The sequence below is a fragment of the Centropristis striata genome, chromosome 3 (genome assembly GCF_030273125.1).
Source record: "Centropristis striata isolate RG_2023a ecotype Rhode Island chromosome 3, C.striata_1.0, whole genome shotgun sequence".
Classification (NCBI taxonomy): domain Eukaryota; kingdom Metazoa; phylum Chordata; class Actinopteri; order Perciformes; family Serranidae; genus Centropristis; species Centropristis striata.
In genome coordinates, this window is record NC_081519.1 from 20,131,450 (window position 1) to 20,153,524 (window position 22,075).

The 22,075-nt window shown below is 40.8% G+C and overlaps 1 protein-coding gene across 3 annotated transcripts in view; it reads right to left on the bottom strand.

The window, feature by feature from the left end:
• Positions 1-22,075, bottom strand: part of foxp1b (forkhead box P1b) — a 181,850-nt gene that overhangs the window by 84,507 nt on the left and 75,268 nt on the right. For all 3 annotated transcript variants that reach the window (XM_059328899.1, XM_059328902.1, XM_059328901.1), the window contains exon 5: positions 12,161-12,315. In XM_059328899.1, coding sequence (XP_059184882.1) covers positions 12,161-12,304 — 144 coding nt within the window. In that variant the 5' untranslated portion in view covers positions 12,305-12,315. The remainder of the gene's footprint in view (positions 1-12,160; positions 12,316-22,075) is intronic.

Consider the following 22,075-nt stretch of genomic DNA (forward strand, 5'->3'; position numbering starts at 1 on the left):
ACACAGCGAGGGAGCGGCACACATTGTCCTGCTCTGGAGGTCTCTCTGCCGTCAACTGAGGAGGAAAAAACATTTGTTTTTACTGTCCATTTAAATAATATATATCCTTTTTGTATGGAGAAAAAGGTTGCACAAGGATTTATATGAACCATTGTCTCTGGCCTGGCTAAGTATTTATGGCACATGCCATTCACAGGATGCGGAGGTGCCATCACTATTATTTATGACAAGACATCCCATCACGGCATATCATTCTCTAAATGGTATACAGCTATTCACCAGTGAATACCGACCTGTGCCATTTTTCTCTCAAATAGAGGCCATGTCACTGCTGAGCGCGCAGGGGGGTTGTTATTAATCACTGATACATACTTTGATGGGTGAATACATGTCAAACAATCAAATTTACTCTAAGAGACATATACATGGTGTGGCTGTCTATGCATATTTACTTCAATGAAGGCTCATTTGATCATCAGCACCGGTCATTTATCATATTCCACTCTGCCAGCCAAAAACACAGCTGTCCATTTTTTTTTCTGTACACAGAAAAAGGGATAAACACTGTACACTGGTGCTGTGATAACTGACATTTCATTACTACTACACAAGTGTAATTATAATGTACAATTATGTTATTAGTATATTGTTGTCAACCTTACAGTGAGATTGTCATGTGTCAAAAAATGTTACCAGTTACTCCACTGCAGAGCAATATATAGAACAGTTTGCAATGTGTAAGGTTTTCCTATACAGTTCAAAAGGGCCAAGGGAAAGTAAACAAGCAAAAAGTGCAAGCAGGCTGTGGTGCATGTGTGTACATTATGTTTGTGGCTCATTTCCAGCTCAACACTGACAAATGGTACAGCTGGAAAATCTGACTTAAACATTATATATGTCTATAGCTATTATAAGCCTCTACATGATGGTGATTGTATCACAGTGTAGGGACTTTGATATTGATACACTATGTATACCATCATGTCATGTTTTTTGATACTGTATCGAATCTCAAAAATGCCATCCCACTGTTCTGACTGTATCAAAACATACACTTTTTTATTCAGATTGTATTCATGGGATTTATTTTATTTTATTTCTTTTAGGTTTTATTTGTACTATGGCAGTGTTGAGTAAGAATTAGATTTTTCTTTTATTATATTATCACAATACATTTTAGTATTCTGAATCACAGTCTCTCCATACAGTGTCACAATATGGATTGTATCTCAACATTCTTTCCACAACAGTACATGTTGGTGTTTGGTTCAGTTTTCTTTTGATTTCATTGTTCCCAAGTTGGAAACCTGTCCTCGGCCCATCTGACAGGTCCACAGACTGTATAACAGAAGTGGATGTCGCCTTCGGGGCTGAAAAGTGAGGCCAATGTGGAAGTTCCTTAAAGCTTCATTCTTTCTAATGGCCAGCAGGGGGCGATAACACTGGTTTCAAATAGAAGTCTGACTGTATAGAAGAACCTTCTTCTCATTTTATTTACTACCTCAGTAAACATTTTCATAAGGAGTTTATGGTCTTAAATGGTGGTTTTATGGTCTTCAAGTTTTCTTCAATATAGCATGATGTTCATTTTGCAAATTACGGTCCCAGTTAGGGTAAAATGGTTTATAAAGCAGGGTATGCTTTAGGGTGTGGCTAACTTGCTACGACGCACTGTGTACATTTAAATGGCTGTAAACGTATTTTTTGTTTACCTTGAATAATGGAAACTCTGTTACTTTGCTTACAGGGAAATTATAGTTCTGTCATCTTTCTTTCCCCAGTGTAAACTAATTATTTTTCCTGACTTGATTTCAAGTCAGTTGATGAACCAACTAAAGTAAAAAAAATTTTTTTTAAAGGTAAGCTAAAAATATATATCTGCTCTGCTTTCTTTCCAAGCCGCCTTATCTCAGTTTGATCAGTCAGCTGTTTAAATGTGAGTCCTCTTGGAGCTGAGACTCTGGGGGCACAGTTGTCTCAGGATGCTCTGGAGAGCAATATTTGCAGTCTGTGTGCTAACAAACGGCAGCAGGTGGGAAACAGGCATTTTGCTCCCATCACCTATCTCCTCTAAAGAACCCCAGCACCTCCCCCCTCTGTGTCACCCAGCCCGGCCAGGGCCTTGCAGGCTGACGCCAAGAATGATGTCTATTACCCACATTGTGTCAAGAGATTATGAATAAGATATAAAAGCCGGGCTTGCTACAGGGTTTTCACATTAGCCTGGCTGTGTAGGTGATGCCCTCTATGCATACATGTATACAAGTGCACATTGCTTGCACACACACACACACACACACACACACACACACACACACACACACACACACACACACACACACACACACCTTAGTTTTCTACCTCTACCTTTGTATAGGTTCACATGTGCACCCAAAAGATGCCTTAATCTGCAACAAGGATTAGAGCTTATTGAAACAAATAAGTGTTTTAAAAGGAGACAGTCCCGGTTTCAATTTCAATAGCTCATTTAACCCTTATCTGCCCAAATCCTTGGGGTCCATTCTATGTTAATTGGATCTACATTGCACTAGCATTGGGGGTGTTAACAAGCACAGCCTATGAATATTAATTACCCTGAAGTTTTCTGCACAGGAAAGACTTCACTGATACATATTAATTCTATGAAGTTTTTAAAGTAGTGCTCTCATTAAAAATGAATAGGCCATGCGCTTGAATGTTTTCCCAAGAGGAATTGTGCATCCTTAAGTCTATCCCTAATAAATTGGGTCAGATTGGCTATCCTTAAAGAATAGCTTCTCCTTAAAATGGCATTATTATTCAGGCAAATGTAAACATTCCAATCGCGTGAAGAAAGGCTTTTGTTGAAACAGTGTTTTGACAATGGCTATTAAAGCCAGTCATGTCTGAGCGTGTACTTTCCCAACCACAGTCTCCTGAGGCCCTGTTAAAACGGTTACTTATTTACAACACTAAACACACAAGTTGTTCAGCTAAACAGCGCAAAATTACTCTGTGTGCCTTTGTGTGTGTGTGTGGATTTGTGTGTGTGTCTTGATGTGGCGCATTCAGAGGCAGTTGTTGGCACTACTTTAAATAAAACATTGAGGATGCATTAGTCCTCTGGCTAGGCGAGGCCTCTCTCTAAGCCATTTAATACTGAACTGACGCAGACGTGTTTCCCTGTCTGCCTCCAGCCAGCTGCTTCAGACACCTGCTCAAAGTTTAGAGTTGCCCACTTCAGCACAAACACGCAGGCCGTGGCCATCAAAGACCATCCGGGCGCCACACAATGAGAGCCACTTCACTCTTCCTAATGATACCAGCATACACTTGCATCATTTACATGGGAGGAATTTGTACGTGCACACGTCGCTGAGAGGTTTTCCTCATCCACACATTCTCCACAGAGACACTCAAGTTTATCAAGCCTTAAAGACAGAGGAGGAAGCATCAGTTTCCTTCTCACTATGTTCACCTCAGTTCACACACAACCGGTCAGCAATCAGATGTGTCCCCTTCCACCAACCGCATTTCTTGACATTTCAATGTTTTTAGATACGTTATATAAGAAATGTAGTTAGTTATGTGATGCTAGTGCATTTAGAGGTATGTTTGTTTAGCTGGGAAATTTTCACTGAGTGGACTGTAGACTATGAGCACATTTTTTCCCTCACCGTGTCCTTGTATATGAACTTGCATCTTTTGAGTCACTTATTTTTACACAGTGTTCAGACGGGATGAAACCACTGTGGCTGTAAGATTGTCCTCTTCTTTCTCTGAAATTGATGATTTTGAAATGTGAAAAATTGACTATGTGGTCAATCACATGATATAGGTTATTTAGCTTTGTTAAATGTTGTTCAAAGAGCAAAAATGTTGATTTGTATCTTAGTTCAACAGCACAGAACTTGGAGTCAGCCTTGGTTAATAGGTAGCATTTATGATTCATGATTAAATATTTGATCAGTGGTCTGACAACAAGAACAGAAACTTCCCATCTAACCTTTTGTTGTTTGCCAACCGAAATAAAGACAGAGGAACAGATTTAGCCATTTTTCTTATTGTTTTGAGACATTTGGTAGGATGCAGAAAAAACTGTGTCAAGTCTGTAAAACTCCCAAAACTTATGTCACTTGGGTCAGCATCAAGTTTGAAAATGAAGAATAAAAATTTCGGTGTGGAGTTAGAAAGAAGTGAGTTTACCAGACCTTTGTACCCCATGCTACTCTAGTAACTAACATTGAAAAAGAGATTTCTATCAATCCGTTTTTTTGAATGTTACAACCCCGCAAAACAACTTGTTTTACAATCACAATTTGATCCATTCGATCAAATAACATTAAGAAAGTATCAGTACAATTCAATAATTTATTTCCATTTCCGGCAGAAGTCTCAAGTGTTAATACAGAAGATGCATAGAAGATTTAGATTATATACAGAAATCGAACTTTTTGGCTCGATGCGCCACTAAGCCACTTTCATAATAATGAACGGGGCCCCACTTCCAATGCAGTTTCCAGTTCTTGTTATAAAGAGGAAAAAAAAGGCATATTTTTGAAGGCCAATCCAGAAGTTAGCATTGCCATGGGGTCTACTGAGAAGTCACCTACTGGATAAATAAGCTCTGTGGCAAACACACATTTCTGATGCTTGGGTGTTTTTTTCAGCAGGATAATCTTCACAAATGAACACCGCTTTATTATATTTGAAGCGTTAATAAAGCCGCTGAAAGTAAAAAGCTAACGTTATGCTATATCGAACTTCACCCCGGTCACATGAATTCAGGATCGCTCCCGTTATGCTAACAAGCTAACCAGCTGTTTTAACAAACTAGCTGAATAAATTGTTTATTAACCTAATCTTTGCCTTAGCCCAAAGATTAAACCGACAGGAGACTTCATGTCTAAGTGTAACCGCCTTTTTACAGAAACGTAAAGACTTTAAAATTCACAAGTGGGGGTATTAACTAACAGATTTCATGTCCTACAACTAAACGCACACATCTCTTCAGCTTGTGTTAACCACAGACCTTATTTCAGGCATCTAACCCCCAATCTATTCAACATCATCATTGAGTTTCAGAGAGGTTAGACCTCAGGGTGCAACTTACTTCCTGTGGCATCTTATAGAGCCATACCCTACTGCTGATTGAATTGCCCACATTTGCATTGCAGTGTGGGCAATGAAGGTGGCAGGTTTTGACAGAGTAGTAGAATGCATTAAAAATAATAAAGGAGAACTCTAATTCCTAATTAGACCCGTTTAATAAAAGGTGGTATATAAGCACATTTCTCAATAATGTTAACACACTTAGTTTCCTTTCTTTTGTGCTGGAATGAGATGGAAAACTAAGGTGTTTGTGTGTGTGTGTGTGTGTGTGTGTGTGTGTGTGTGTGTGTGTGTGTGTGTGAAACAACTCGTGTGATCCCCCCCCGCTGCCCACATAAGCAGGATGTGTAAACAGGATGTCGACCGGAGCAACAGTCAACTATTTTAAACTATGGCTTCGGCACACATGCAACCTGCGCTTCATCTCTTCCCAGTCGGAGAGCGGCGGCTGGAGGTAGACTCAACAAAATGGATGAGTTCATGGGCTGGCTGTCTTGGAAGGCATCCATAAGACAAAGGAGAGGTGCTGGGTGGTTTACCTCCCAAAGCCTCACTTAGAAAACCTGGGTGACAAAAAGATTTGAAAAGTTGTTCCTAGACTAAACACATTTTTTATGATTATAAAAAAAAAGCATGCTGTGTTTAAAAAGCAATATGATTCAAGAGAGGACAGCTTAAGCTTGAGTTAAAACATTTGTGATATTTTCAGTGACATAGCCTGTGCTTTTCTTCCCTTTAATAATTATTTCCCCCTTTTTTTCGACATAGCAGCGCATCACTGTTCAATTTTCACCTCCATCTGTGTGATTATTAATCAGATCACACATCAATTGCCAGAACCAGCAAAGAAATTCAGCCTGTAATAAAACTGTCATGTGCTGTGGTATAAAGACAGATGTTGCCAGTTGTGTGATAACATAATTAAACTGTTCAGTGAGGGATTCCATAAAATTATTCAAATTGGACGAGCACTATCATTTTACCAATAAAGCAATTTAGGGCAATATGCAGTGTCATAACACTGATGTTATCCTCTCCGCCAGATTTTCCAATAAGTTGGAGCCTCTGCTTGGCCTCCTGTGACAATATGAACAGTATACATGAAGATACCTGAGAGCTCGGAGAGATGGAGGAGGCTGCACAGAGAGGCCGTGGGGACGAGGCAAGGATGCTTTCAGTGTGATCCGCTCTGCACAAAGTGTGTGTGAGTTTAGATGGCATGGCTCAGGAAGGAAGCTCACATTCAATAGGATAATGCACCACGGGTATTGGTCAAAAAGCACCCAGAGCAAAGAAGCCTTTATTACCATGTCAAATATTCAGTACCGTGCTGCACAGATATATAATTCTGCAGCGGAGCAAATACAGAGATACTGGCAGGAATTCAATTCAAAGTGCGGTGATAAGGCTGCGTTCTTCTTGTGAAACACCATATTTCAATCCAGGCAGAGCAGCTCTCTCCCTCCTGCCCTCAGCTCTGCGGCAGAGTACATGCGATTAGCAGAGATCTGAGGCAGCAAATGCTCTCTGGCCTCCTCTCTGACCTGCCGCTGTTAACTCCCCCAGTCTGACCATTAGCCCTTTTTGTGGACTGGATAACATAAACCAGCAGGCCCCTGCACTGACAGGCCCGGCCTTTGGGCCTCTATTCTGTCTCAGTATGTATGTGTTTATGTGTGTACTGTATATCTTTGTGTGTGTACCTGTCTCAGTGGAGTGTGATAGTGGAGCATATCATATCACCTCCCTGAGAAGCTTGGCTTGAACTAGAGCCCGACAGATTTATTGGTCTGCTGTTTTTATTGGCTGATATTGGCCCATCACTGAGATATCAGTATCAGTGTATGTTTTCCAAATTTACCAAAATAGATTTTTTTTTACAGAATATATAAGGCAGGTTTTTAGAAATGGTGTCATAGAGCTATTTTTTAAAATGTATATTTATTTTTAATTTAAATGGTCAGAATTTGACTGATACATTAGCCATTTATTTTATTTATTTATATATTTTTTATTCAAATGGTTAGCAATTGACTGATCATATGGTATTATTAGGCTATTTATCTTATTTGTATGTATTATTTAAATGGTCAGGATTAAATCAGTACTGAACATACAGTGCTGATGTTAATTTAGCTATTTATTTTATTTGTAGATTTTAAAAATATATATACAATTTTAAATGGTCATTTGACTAATACAGTACTATTTAGATGTTTATTCTATATTTTATTTATTCTTTATTTAAATGGTCAGTAATTGAATGATACTTAACAGCACTGATGTTTATATAGCCATTTTATTTATTTTCTCAGTTAATTTCGAGAATTTGTTGACACTGTAATACATTGTGTGTATATTGTATAATACTGTAAAATAGTATTACATTTTCTTTAATCAATTTATTTGTTTAAGTAGTACCTTACATTGTCATGTTGGTGCAAAATCAGTGACAATCCAGAGAGGTCTATATTTATTCCAGCTCAAACATTTATAATATTGTGTGCCATATTGGTAATCTAAAATCTGCATCAGTATCGGTCTCAAAAATCCAGTATCAGTCGGTTTCTAGCTGGAACAGAACTCTGTGACAGTGGCCAAGACGTGCATTTCCACCTTCTCAAGCCTCCACCAGGGACCATGTAAGCTCTGCATTATGCAAACAGGAAACCTGTGCCCGCTCAGCTCTTTCTATGGCCACTGTTATGCGTGTCACTCTCTCCTCTCTGCACACGCAACGAGCCGGACACCTCATCCACGCAGGCAGAGAGGAAGAAGAAGAAGAAAAAAACATAATTGGCTGGCCTTATCTTACGATATGTAACAAAGCTTTAAAGGCACTTGTTTGACAAAGCAGACTGGATGGATGTGTATGCAATAAAAGAAAAGCAATTATTCATCCCTGTTTTCTTTTTTTCTTTTGAGATATTGTGGGGGATTCGTACAGTATCGGTGAGAGGAAGAGACAGGATGATAGTTTAGAAATCTCTCTAACTTGATTAAAAGGGCTCTTCTAAAAGACAGGATATTAATATTTAATGCTCTACTGTTGTATCAGTTGAAATTTCAAGTGAAGGAATCCATTGCATGGTTGCACATGTTAGACGTTATAAATGCTCTGCAGAAAATGACCATATATCACAGAAAATATGTGCGGGGTGCTGAATGTCCTGAAGACAGCAGCTGCAAAACGAATACAAAGTCCCTAACATCATTATTGTCACGTAGTGTTTATTTAACTGCAACAGCTACACAACTTCCTGTTGCAAAATCATTTAAATCACAAAAGAGGTTATTGCACAAACTCTTCTATGCTGTTGTTTTTGTTGTTTTTGCTCTCATACAGCATCTTCACTTCCTCATGAGGATAACGTTAAAACCACAACTTCTGCAACGCAAACAAAAACACAAGAGAAAATAAACGCTCAGGTTCTGGAGGCAAACACATACAGTATGTTGTGAAAAAGATGTCTAAAAAAAGGAGATGCTCATATATTATACACAAGCAGCTGCAAACAACGGAGCACAGCCTGAAAAAGCTACAAGGTGCACAACAAACATTTATAAGCACGGCCCAAACCGTTACGCCACAACCGATATCACTGAGTTCCTCAAAAAGTCAAATCTGCTACATTTCCACAGCAGCTTAGAGAGAAAAAAAGGAAGGAGACGGCGCCTTCTTTTCATCCTCTTAACAAACAGTATTTGACTTACTAATAGAGATGCTTAAATCAAGCTTATGGTCCACTTCCCCCAAATCTGACTAGTCCACAAGATGAATTCCCCTGTCAGAATCAAGATGATCAAACAGATTACAATTATTTCATCCCCCATCTTTATTAATGAGGACTGTCTTTCATAGTTATGTTCCCTAATAAGAATAAATGATATGTCACTGCCAGGTTTGTTGTTCCTGCTCACTCAGGGGACTCTCAGACATTTGCACTTTGAGTCAGAGAAGATTTTTAGATTGATTTTTGCATCACCTAAAGGCGTAATAGCATCTTGGATGTTGTGGAGAACAAAGAATTCAAACAAAAAAGAAAAAAAAAACCCTTCAGTGTGTCAGTTAGAAGCGTATTAGTGCAAGCCGCAAATAAAACTTAAAAGAAAAGACTGTGAAATGCCACAAAAGTTAAAAGTTGTCAAGTAATTGAGCGAAGATCGTAATGCCCTGGGGACAATTAACATGGTTCATGGTGCATGAGTGAAAATCCTGGGTTAGTCTAATGGGAGAATAAAAAGACTGCCTGCCTTTCCAGTAACACTACCCTGGTAAGTAGCCTATCAAAGCCCAGTGTCAGGAGCTGAGAGTGAGACATCTCGTCCTCCGTCCCCATCCATGCGCCATTTATCACACACAACAATTAATACGCCTCCCTCTGTTTCAACTCCAACCACAGGCCACAGAAATTAACCGCTGGATTTGTTCAAAAGGCATGAAGCAAAAAAGTGCTTGCTATTTACCGCAGTAGAAAGCAGAGGGCAGAAAATACGACTGTAATACATGGAATTGGGAAAGAGAGAGCTGCTCGTTTTTCCTCCCTTTAAATGCCAGTGCAGATCCTGGAGAGTAATAGTTCTTTCTGGATGACTAGAAAACAGAGACCACGCTTGGGCGACTGGCTCTATTCTAGCGGGGGGAAGCTTTATTTCCATCCCTTCTTGGTGTCAAGTGCACATCCATGACACTTCTGTCTCCCTCTCTCCCCCTGTGTCAATTCATCAAAGTTGTAACCCTGTTGTCTTTGCAGAGCGAATCAGAATGTGCCCCTGGCAAAGAATGAAGGAAAAGTCAACAGGAATTAAGTTTCAGTGCAACTGTTTACTCAACTGTGGCCTGCAGTTATTGAAATTTTATCCATGGTTTTGTGTGACTACTGCAGTAATGAATTCAGTATGGCTGTGATTTTCTCACTGACGACATGCTCATTTTGAGCTGGAAAAAAACATGGGTGGGAGGTGGGGTCTGGTGACTGGGGTCTGGAGCTGGGGCTGGGGGTGTGTGGATATAGAACAGATCTGGTAAGGCCTGAAGAAGTAAAACACAGAGTGTGTCAGCGTGCATCCTGCTCCTCTGTCTCGCTTTTACTGACTGATCAGCTTTATGTCTGGTTTTTATTCTCAGACTGTCTCACTTAATACTGTGCAAATGTGATTAACAGAAACGCACACCATGTACTTCTGATGACAGCATCTAAAACATTTGGTCTGTTTCGTTTGTTTGTCCCTCAACATATTATTCATACATCTCTCTGCTTAAATAAACTATGACAAAACTATTCAGTTGCGAGGTCAGATTACTTATTCAAGTGATAAATAAGTAGGACTGAGCACTTGAAATCAATGATTTTTCATGTAAAGGGATGCACCCATGCCCTACTGATATTTGATAATAATGCCAATAATGAATCACATAGCTGGAGTGGGTATGGTGACAATGGGGCTGATCTATTCTATTCAGTTCAATTCTACGTTTGTATACGTGATAAAGTGAAATTTTAGGTCCTTAAGGTTTTGATGGATTTGTTGCTTCATTTGAAGGTTAACACTTGAATTGTATTTCTGGCTAATTTTGAAGATCTTTATACCAAGTTGCTGATAGAGATGCACTCATCTGACTTCAGATACAAAGTACAGATTCCAATATTTAATAAATAAGCTGTATGCCTCAATGGGTGGAAGTGACAGGGGTCATTCTTGGCTTGACTTAAACTTTTCTTTCATAACAACGTATTGAATAGAGTGGCCCCACTGTCACCCATAGAGTCAGTGGTTACAATGGTTACAACCCTAATTCCAAAGAAATTAGGACACTTTATTTTATACTCTATATTTACAGCTTATCAGTTAGATATCTCATCTTTGTCATTTATTCATATTAATGTAGGTTGCAAAGGATTTGCATCAAGCCAGATGTTGCCTCACATATAAAAGAATGATCTGAGTCACTTCCACACAGTGAGACATACAGCTTATTAAATATCAGTAGTTGGTATCGGCCAGGCCAGGTATCGGTATTGGTAATCGCATCATGACTGAAAAATTCATACCGGTGCATTCCTATGACAAATCGTATGTGTACAAGTGATTATCACTGCACTGACCTGTGTATTATATCAAGTGAAATGTCAAAATGCAAAGCTGTTTATGAAAAATGTTTCAGACTTTGTATTGTGGAAATGAGATATGAATGGATGTGCTGGTTATCATCAGTCCTGACAACAGAACTGTGTATCACAGTGTCACAACATCATATCATTCCGATGTCATGATGCTTGTGCTGTAAGATGATGAATGATAACAGTGGATTATTGCTCAGCTCTATATGTTACAGTGCCATGTCTCGGTGCTCCGTGCTGCAGCATTGTTGCCCTCCCTGTGCAAATGCTGATGGATGTGCTGTGACAACAGACAGCGGCAAAGAGCCTGTGCATCATCACCAAACAGCTCCTGACAACAACCCCAGCCGTCCTGTCGGATAGACCGAGATAGCACAAGACACACTGATCTTTTCAATGTTGTTCCCTTAAACACACTGTCGTGTGCCACACATAACGCTGACACCAACAGAAAGAGCTTGTCTGTTTGTCTCAAGTCGAAGATGGCGAAAATGTTTTGGGCTTCGTCAACGATCACGGCGCCGTGCATCTCTGCCTCTTATTGGTTGCCACGGCAGAGTGTGGCATTAGTTGTGAGTGTTAGGTGTGTTTACAATGAGCTAGGGGAAAATCCTGTCACCCTATTGGACAGCAAGGTTTCCTAACTGTCTACACAATCCTGCGGCACCTACATACTTAAAATATGTCAGATAAATATTTTACTAAAATGCAGATGCTGCATGCTACGATAAACACGTTCACAACCAAACACAATCACACAGAGAGAGCACTTCCCCTTCTTTAAATATTCAAAAAGGGCCTCAATATACATAAATAATAATAATAATGTGTTTATGTACTAGATGTACTTTGAGGTAGGATTAAATATTAAGTGGCACTTTAAGAGGGGGAAAAAGCCTGCTGTTGACAAGGCTTAATAAAGTGAAGACAGGTGCAAACGGGTCTACCTGGTGCTGCTGGAGATGCAGGAGGTCAGCCGCAGTCACCTCCACCGACGGTGTGGTGCTCTTGGACCCACCCTCCATGCTCGCTCCTCCATTTTGATTGGCTGGTCCGTTGCTCGTCGCCTCCGTCCCAGATTCTTGCATCATGACTTAAAAACCTGAGAGAAGACATAGAAAGGGAGACAGAAAACAGGGACGGAGACAGAGAGAAACAGCTGTTAAAACACACAGCAATGAGGTCGCATTTCAACTCTGGGCCAAACTATAAACATCTGTCATATCCTTCCCACACAATTTCACTTTTATTGCAGGTTTCCCAGTTGGTTTGTGCTTCCCCGCGTCTTGTTTGTTTGCTTGCAGCGAATGCAATGAGGCAAACACACATGCACACGCTCTCGCAGACCGCTTCTCTACACAATAATGAACTGCTCCTTTGTTTTGGCTTTTCCGGTGCAGGATCCTTTGCAGATGACAAGTCCATACTGGGCTGCAGAAGAGGGAGCGGGACTCTGGGTTTGTTTGTGTTCTCCATTATGGGATATATGCAGGGGTTGGGGTCCGGCGCACATCGGAGGAGGAACCCAACCTGAGTTGAGTGAGAGCAGAGGAGCCCAAGAAAACACTGAACCTCCAAAACAAAACACTTTCTATGGAAATGGATATATTTACTTGCATGGCTCCCAGAAGAACCACGGCAGAATAGCTTTTTAATGGGAAACAGGGCGACTGTGTGAGGCCTGCCAAAGGATCTCCATGAGAAACATCCAATGTGAGGCCGAGCGAAAACAGTCAAATCCTTCAGGGGTGCTCAATTAACACCAAAATACACGTCGGAATATAAATAAACCTGATTGAAAAACATGTCTTTCATAACTTTATCTAACTCAAATTAATTACATACAAATACAGTGGCTTTTATGTATCATGCTTTTTGCTTTATGCTTAAATATGCCAGCAGTAATCTGTGTAAATGTGAATACACAGCTATTTGCTTACATTTTACAACCCTTGTTCTGCTTTTGGATACACAAAAGCCAGACAGACACGATGGCCCCCCTCCTCCCTTACACCCTCCCTCTGTCTCTCTTGGGATGAGTGCCAGTGACGCTGGTGCATTTCTGTGCCCGTATTCCTCAAATCAGCGGAATGATTTACAGCTATTGTGCGTCGGTCGCAGGCCTCAGTGGTGCAACGCGTCTAGCCTCCCAATTCCAGGGCGGTTAATGAAGCTGACCAAGTCAGGCAGAAGCGAATTAACTTGGCTGATTAATTATTTATATGAAGCAGAATAAATGCCTTTAAAACACTGGGCCTCATCATGAAAGAAGGTGAAAATGGAACTAAATGCAGATTTATGATGTTGCATTTAAGGCATGTAATGGGAGGGCCACTGCGAGTTAATATGCGCTCAACTACAGTGTCTCCAGAGGTCCAGATCCAAACAAGATGCAGACACACACCCAGACACCGTGGGGACACACACTCAGGCTGACAGACAGGAAATTGAGGTTGACAACTTGTCACACAAGAATATTTACAGAGCATAGGTGAGATAATAATCTAGATGTGGGATTATTAAAAAATAAACAGCACTGTGAAATGCCTTCAGATGCTGGTTCTGGGATGTCCAGGCTCAGTAGCAGTTGTGGGCTCAAGTGAGGTAAAACAGTACCAGAACAAAACTCAGAGTTCACTATGGTTTACTCTGCTGTAGAAGCCCTGCTTGCAAGAAGCATATCCAAGTGAGTCATCTGACACTGTGGCCTGTGCCGGTTCAGTTGTGTGTCACAACGCCCCCACACTCAGGGGCCTGTCTGAGCAGCTTGGGCCCGGCCTACAGGCCCTGTTCTCTGGGTTCGGGGGCTGGAGCCGGCCCCCCTCTTCCTCCAGACAGATGTTGACCCGGCTCACCCCTCCAGTCTGGCACGGCCTCGCTCCATAATGGGATTTTCTAAACAAGGAGTGAGCAAGAGGAATACTGTGGGATGGGACGCAGCCAGCCACAACTCCATCTACAGGCCCTCGCTCGCACCGACTCTCCATCTGAGACACCAATTAGAAACACACATTCTCGGGCGAAATTAAATGCCATTTGAAATAAACCATGGGCTGACGTTATTCACCCCCACTTATTTTTCAAATAAAAGACATTTTTCCACATGCAGAAAAAAAAGGAGGGCCAGCTTTTTTTTTTTCCAAAGCTACATAAAAGGGGGGGGGAAGTAATGGCTATTATACATGCACTGTCATTCCATGCAAAATTTTCATAATTATAACGGAAAGGCGTAAATTTCCAAATGCATGGCATCTCCAAAAGTAATCAAGAGAATGAGCCGCGGGGCTATTTTAATGTATGCAAAACTAGTGACCCACAATAAAGGAGAGAAGGGCTACAATGAATGCAAAGTAATGCGCGCATGCTTGGAACCGGCACTGATGAGGGGATGGCTAAAATTAACACCCAATTAATTTTCGAATTGACAAACAAATGAAACCCATAAATCTACTTTCTCATTAATTTTACCACAGAATAATTCAAAGCTGCAATATCATGAGCGAAAAAATTGGAGGAACAAAGAAAATGGAAAATGGGCATTATCCATCATAAATATCAAGAAGATAGGAAAGAGCCTTATTAGAGAGTTGTGCTGATAACAATGTTAATCTGTGAAGCACTGAGGCAGGGGCCCGGGCAACTCGGACACGTGACTTGGCCCCGCGTATGTTTATCTATCTATTTATTTTCACTTTGCTCAGGGGATAGCCTCGTCTGTGATGACTCAAAAAAGCTCCAAGTTTTTCCATCCGTTCCATTTATACAACGCATACAAATTCAGCTGTAATTATGGGTCAAGTGTCCTGCTAAAAGGGGTGTAGTTACTGGGGTTAAAAGTATTCATACTGCAAACACAAACATTTCAACATAAAACAACACACAAAAGGAGACATGAGAGGGAAAAAACTTTTTTATTATTAATGGAGAATGTCAGCTTTTTTTCCTGAGCTGTAAAAAATAGTTTTAAAAGAATTGAAATAATGGAAATTCCAGGAGATGAAAACAAGAGAAAAACAGTCCGTACAAAAAGAACTGGCTGTGCTGTTGATTATTAGATGCCTGTCTGTTCTTTGAGGGGTGGGGAGGGGGGTTGCTTGCAAAACAAAACAAGTGTTTGGAACAAACACTGGATAATAAAAAAGGTCAGAGTTTCTGTTTGTTTACAGTCTGTTTTGTTTTTCCCTGCCTCGAATATGGGAAGTACAGTACAAACAAGAGTCACATGTGTCTCCCACCTGACCAGACAGGTTGAAGGTTAAGAACAGCCGGCGGCCAGAGCTCATCAACCCTGCCTCTCCTCCCCCTGCCCCCGCCCCGCTTGCTGGAAATCTAATGCCTGTCCCCTGTCATGCTTGCCTGGAATTCAACAGCTCAAACAAGTCAGCAGTAGATTCAAGGTAGGGTCGGCCCGCGCAGCTGTGCTGTGACCCTTCTCATTGTTTTGTTTTTCTTTAATGCTCATGACTAGGGTTGCAAAATACCAGCAGTATTAAAGTTGGAAACTTATGGGGAATTATCAGGAAATAAAGTGGACATATAGGCGTTATCTGCTCAGGCTGTATTTACCATGTAACCAACCTTTTTTCATATCATAAACAGATGTTATTCATTTTGGTCAAGTACATACAGTGTGAAATGTGCCATGTGTGCCAACTAATGGGGAAAGATGCTTTGAACATTTGAGCAGACTGTGTGTAAACTTAGAGTTTAAAGTGAACAACTCATTTATGAAAGACGTGTTTTACAATAAAGAATGAATGGAAATAAATAAATTCTCAGTTAGCATGCTAAATCAAGCTAATATTACATTCCACAAGGTATCAGCTGGCTGGCAGAAACTAGTAGAAGGTGGTAATGAACTGTGTACTTTCTTTCAGATGAACAGAAATACTACAAAACATTTTTAAATGTATTCACTCTAATATAATCAAAATGTACATAAAAGCATGCAGTCCTTCGACATTGCGGTGATGTAGTAATTAGGGATACGTGCATATAACAGACAGTTAAATCATCGACAGATTCCGGGAAATGTATTTTATTATGTACTTTACGAGAAAGAGAATCAAAACTGTATCTTATTGTTGTGTTAACAACAATGATGTTAGTTGGATTTGGTGAGGTCAGAGCTATGGAATATTAAATCATCACTCTCTACTCTCTACATCTTAACCCCAGGTGTGCATAAACTACAGGTTATCAACTTCTTTTTAAAAAGAAAAATGTGAAATTATCAGGTGCCTTATCAGAATCAGTCATGAGAAGCAGATAAATATCTGTTATCAGCTGAAAAAAATGCAAATTATGCATCCTGTGTTGTAACTGTACTGAATTTCTGTTACTTATCAACTTATCTGTGTATGTGTTGGAAGAGTGCTGCTGTATACAATGCAATTAAATTAAATGGTATTGCTCTCCCCCTACAGACGTTCACCATTTATAGGAACAGTTTTTATACTGAAATTGTGCAAAAATGTTCCAACCTTTTGCAACCCTGCTCATGACCGTAAAGTGTCAGCGGCCACCTGCCTCGGTTCACAGAGTTCTCACACAGACTTTGTTTACACAAGCACACAACATTTCTTGGGTGGGAGATAAAGACACACCAAGGAGGAGACAATGGGAAGAGGGCCCGGTTGCTAGACTAGACAACACATCAGCGTGTACCAAAGGTACAACAACAGAATGCTTCTCAAGGTTTCTTAAGAGTCTTATATTCTGCTGTATTTTGGCTCCTGATTCTAGGGAAAAGTCAAAAGACAAACACAAGCTGTATGTTAAATAATTCATCATCACAGCCCTTATCACTGACAACAAACTACTCCAACAGACATAGAGATTGGGCTAAATCCCAATAACCTTTCCAAACTGTAGTCCTTTCGCATTTTATCTGCAAATAGGGGCCTTCTGCAAACCAGAACCACCTCGATCAAAAGGGCTCACTTGCTGCTCTGACTACAATTCTCAGTCGGCCGTCTGCTGAGAGGCGTTAACGTCAGGGATGACATTCTGCCAAAGGAGACTTCACAGTCAGACCAAACAACCATGTAATCTTGTCAGCCACTTCAACCAAGTCACAGATAAGCAAAGCATATCTCCAGACTACTGTGACAATGTAGTACGAACACACACCCCACCCTCAACAACACAACTAATACCTCAATCATAAATGGGGGCCTTTCCCAAGTTCTTCCCAGACCTTGTACGGGGGTATGAGCGGACCACTGGTGCTGGCAAACAAAGCAGCTGTTTGTTTAATAAATGATTGCTGCCATGGCTACAGTAAACAGGAGGAGCGGGGTTTGTGTTTATGAACAAACACATCTCCTTGCAGGAGCCATTTAATATTAACCAGGTGGAATGATCAGGCGATTTCCTAGGTGACACTCGGGGCAGGCCTAGTGTAAACAGGTTCTGGAAAAGGGAGGGGAGTGGAGGGGGCCAGGCTTTAGGGAATCAAGGTCGATGCAAATGCAGCTTGGGCTAGAATAAACAGCGAGGCAGAAGTCAAGATAAACAAAAAGTCATTCTTCTGACATTTGAAGACGCATTAAGCTTTGGTGTGTTGCAGCTGCTGGTGAGCCGTCCTGAATGAGAACAAGATGGGCGACGACGGGGTGGGCAGACCGTGGCGAGGTGGTCTCCAATGGAAACACATCATTGTCAAGCAAGTGTTTCTTCCAGACCCAACAAACAGTGGCTCTTCCACAACAGCGCAGTGAGGAACTTGTAAAAACATGTTAAACATTTACCTTGTTCAATTATTCAGTAACTGGGTTTGTGGAAATAACAAAAGGATGTCTGAAGGGCTCCGAGAGCTGGCACTCACAACATCAGAGTATAGAGTGAAAAACAAAAAAAAAGGGGGATTGAACGGACAAAGATGTTATCTATCATGAACCAAAGTGCATTGATTTGATTACTTGATTTATGTGTGTCTGTAATAGATCAGGAGTTACTCCATCTGTTACATCAAACTACTTCATTGTCCAAAAATAAGTAGTGATTACAAAAGACAAGGTAGTGTTGGGACTTTCAAGCTGCACGTCACCTTGACAATGAATATTTCATGAATACAACAACTTGCCATCTGCTGAGCTGAAACCATCCAATGAGGCTTCCCTACCCAGAATCCATCCTTTTCCGTCTCCACTTCCCCTACTGATTTCATTTAGTCCCCAAAAAACAGCCAACCCCATGTAAGGAAGGCATAAAATATGAACAAACGTGCCAAACACATATTTATAACACATTGGGACGACTGTGATAGAATTCTCAAGCATGAAATCTAGATTCAAACCTATTACGGCAACCACAAGGAGAGGAAAGGAGCCCGAGTACGATGATTCATGTGAATATCAAGCTATTATCACGCTACAAGCTCGGATAAATTAACAATAAGAAGGGTACTAGAAGGCAGACTCCGGTGGTGAAGCTGAGTAGATCCATAATTTCAGAAAATACACAAACCAGTTTGTCTCCTTTGCATGGAGCCAAGCGAGAAACACCTCGGTGTAAAGGCCTGCTGTGCACAGACAATGACGGAATGTGCCAAAGTAAGGCAGGCCATGGTATTTTTAGTACAACTAGGGCCGATAGAGACTAAGTAAATAGAGAAGTCTAATGAGTTTAAATCTGGTTGTACATGAATGGAATAGTAATTCTGGGATGTGGATCCTCTTTTAGGAGTGGTTCGCCACACATTTTCTCAGCGACTCTCCTTCATTTGACTTTGATTATCTCGCTCACATGTGGCTCATGCCCATTAACACTACAGCGAGAGGACAGACACCAGGAGACACGGGGGCCTCTTTTTCTGACCACATGAAAAAAAAAGAAGAAGAAAAAAGCAGGCATTGCTTCCCTCAAGCTCATCTTACCAATTAGACCTGTCAAACATGCAAAGAAAAACACAACTTCAGTCTGTCTGCATCCAATGGGGGTCTACAACAGCACTTATTGTTTTAACATTACTTAAAGTGTGTCATATATTTAATCATTTTTACTAGAATTCATGTAAGGGCTGTTCCCGTGGGGATGGGAATGCAGACTCGCAGAGAGGAAATGTGTCAAATGCATTTTCCTGGGAAAACCAAGGTTACCCTTAACGAACTTGTCTAATTAATACTGGGCACCTACGTGAAGAGAGGACAATATTATTAGAGCTGCTGTCACCTCACTGGAGTGCAAACTTCCTCTGTGAGCTGACAACATGTAGCCTAATCATTTTTAGGAAAAGCTTTGCACTTCTGTTAAATCACCGAGACAGACTTGTGGTAAACCGCCGCTCTACACACAAAGTAAGCCGCTAATTACTGTGGAGTAAGTCATCAAGTGTGGTAGATGCATTTATTATGATTTCTCTCTCAGTACTATGCATGATAACGGGAAGAAAGTGTGGGCTCCGGCCTAACCCCTGCTATTTAAATGATTATTAGCACTGTTAAATGTTTCTCTAAAGACACAAACACAGCACAGGTGGAGGTCCTCCACCGCTTTTGTTCAGAGTTACTCACACAGAGATTAAGTTATGCTATTGATTTTTCAACACAAACCTTTACATACAATAATAGCATAGACGTGCAATGGCTATTCTATTCCAATAGTATCTCACCTACATCAGTGCTCAGAGATTGTTTAAAGGAGACATATGAGGTTCATTTTCAGGTTCATACTTGTATTTGTGGTTTCTACTATAACATATTTACATGCTTTAATGTTCAGACTGGAATACCATCTCATAGTCTGTCCAGACTCAGTTCCATAAAATCACCACAGTTTCAAGGTAGAATAGAATAATCTTTGTCATTGTACAGGACAGAGACATTTTGTTGCAGCAGTCCTCCAACTGCGCAGGAATTTATATAAAATAAGTTAAAAAGAACAGTAGGAAAATATGTACATGCATATTATACAATAAAATAGTCCAAGTAGTAGTGCAAAATAGTGGTAGTGCAATGTGTGTGTATGAGATGGGGAGAGAAGTAGACACCAATCCGAAGGTCTCCCTTGTGTTCGTGACTTAAGGCATTGCAGAATGGCCAGAAAAGTGTTTTTCACGGTGAAGTTGAGATTGACCTTTGGGTAAAAAATTGTCATAACTTCATTATTTCATCCCATGAGGAATTTGTGAAGGAATTTTTGAGTCGTGGCCAAAAACATTACCTCAAAAATATATTCAGTTCATCCTTGAGTCCAAGTGGGTATTTGTGGCGGATCTGAAAAAATTCTGTCCAGGAGTTCCCGAGATATCCCGTCTATAAGAACTGGAAGGATATGAGGTCACAGTCACCTTGACCTTTGACCATGAAAATCTAATCAGTTCACCCTTGAGTCCAAATGGGCATTTGGGCCAAATCTAAAGAAATGCTCACGAGGATGGGACCGACAGACAAACCAAAAATGCAATGCCTCTGGCCACGACTGTCGCTAACAAAATAGCATAAAAACTCATTATATTTCTCATATGGTCCGTCTGAATATACCTGCATTCATCCGACTGACACCCTCCGTAGTATCGCCTGTCTCTTTAAAGCTTCCTCCCAAAAAAACCTAGTCTGCTCTGATTGTGTCTCTGCATCATCAGTGCAGCCAGGGAATGACTGTATAACTGCATTTTCCACCAATATATAGCTGTGACATCACAACCTTGTATGTCCTGATGGCCCTTTTAAAGGCACAGTTTCTGAATATGGGCTGTGTGCATTTCATTGCAGACTGAGCATTTGATACTTAATAGCTGCTGCACTTGCTTTATAATCACAAAAGACATGGAAATCCCATTTTTTACAATACGAAATCTTCAAAACTAAGAAATCTCTAACAACATAGCCAGTTTGCTATTTGTCATCTGAATCACTGTCATTGGTATGGGAGTGGTCTTACCCATGGACCCCTCCTGCTATTCTTCCTCGACGTGGTACCGGCGGTCGTTTCAGCCTAAGAAGCATGTTATTATTTTAAAAGCCCCAGATTCCAAGAGAGAGGACAGAGAGGGTTAAAAAGGAAGGGAGTTTGTGCCTTCCATTAAGCAGTTAAAGTGAAGATAAAGGGCGAGGGGCTAAATACCAAAAGACCTTACATGAATTTCTGCGTTTTAATGGAATCAGGTTTTAACAACTCTTTTTTGTTAAATACAGCCCATGTCAGGAGGATGCGTCCCACTCATAAAGCAGCACAATGACAATGTACAGTGGCACTAATACAAGGACATAGTTCATCATGACATTTTCTGCAATTCCCAACTGATTAGGGTCATTATGTTGGAGGCCTGATTTATGTTGTCATTTCCTCTCACCGATCCTGCATCAATGAATCTTAATGAATTGGTAAATAAGGGTGAAGATTACACTGTGTGACACTGCAACATTTCTCACCCTCAACGGCCCAGATTTATGTAGCCAATTAGAGACTAACAGAGAAAATTGGCTGGCAGAAAAATAATATTCTTTATGGTGGAAAATGGAGGAGCATTCTCAGTGAAGGGCAATTGTATTGTCACTGTTAAAGTCCATAAACCACCCTCCTAACCCACCTTCAAAACGCAATAGGGGAGTCGGCGAGCAGGGGATGTAAGGGCAGGTTTAGACCATTTGCGAGGCTGTGTGTCCACAGAGCCGCATAGCCAAAGTCCTTAACATTCATCGCGGCCTATCCCACATGTTTGATCAGCATAAATACACCCCTGGATGACAAACATGTTTACCTTCTCACTGCAAACATCAGACAATCAGACACCATGAGGTGCTGCTTCTCTAATGAAGACACAGGAGCTTTTATCAAGGCCAGCCGTGTCCCTCTGTCAGAAATATCTCTCTTTTATACACACATCAAAAAGCATTTGTACAAAGAAAAGAAGCCAG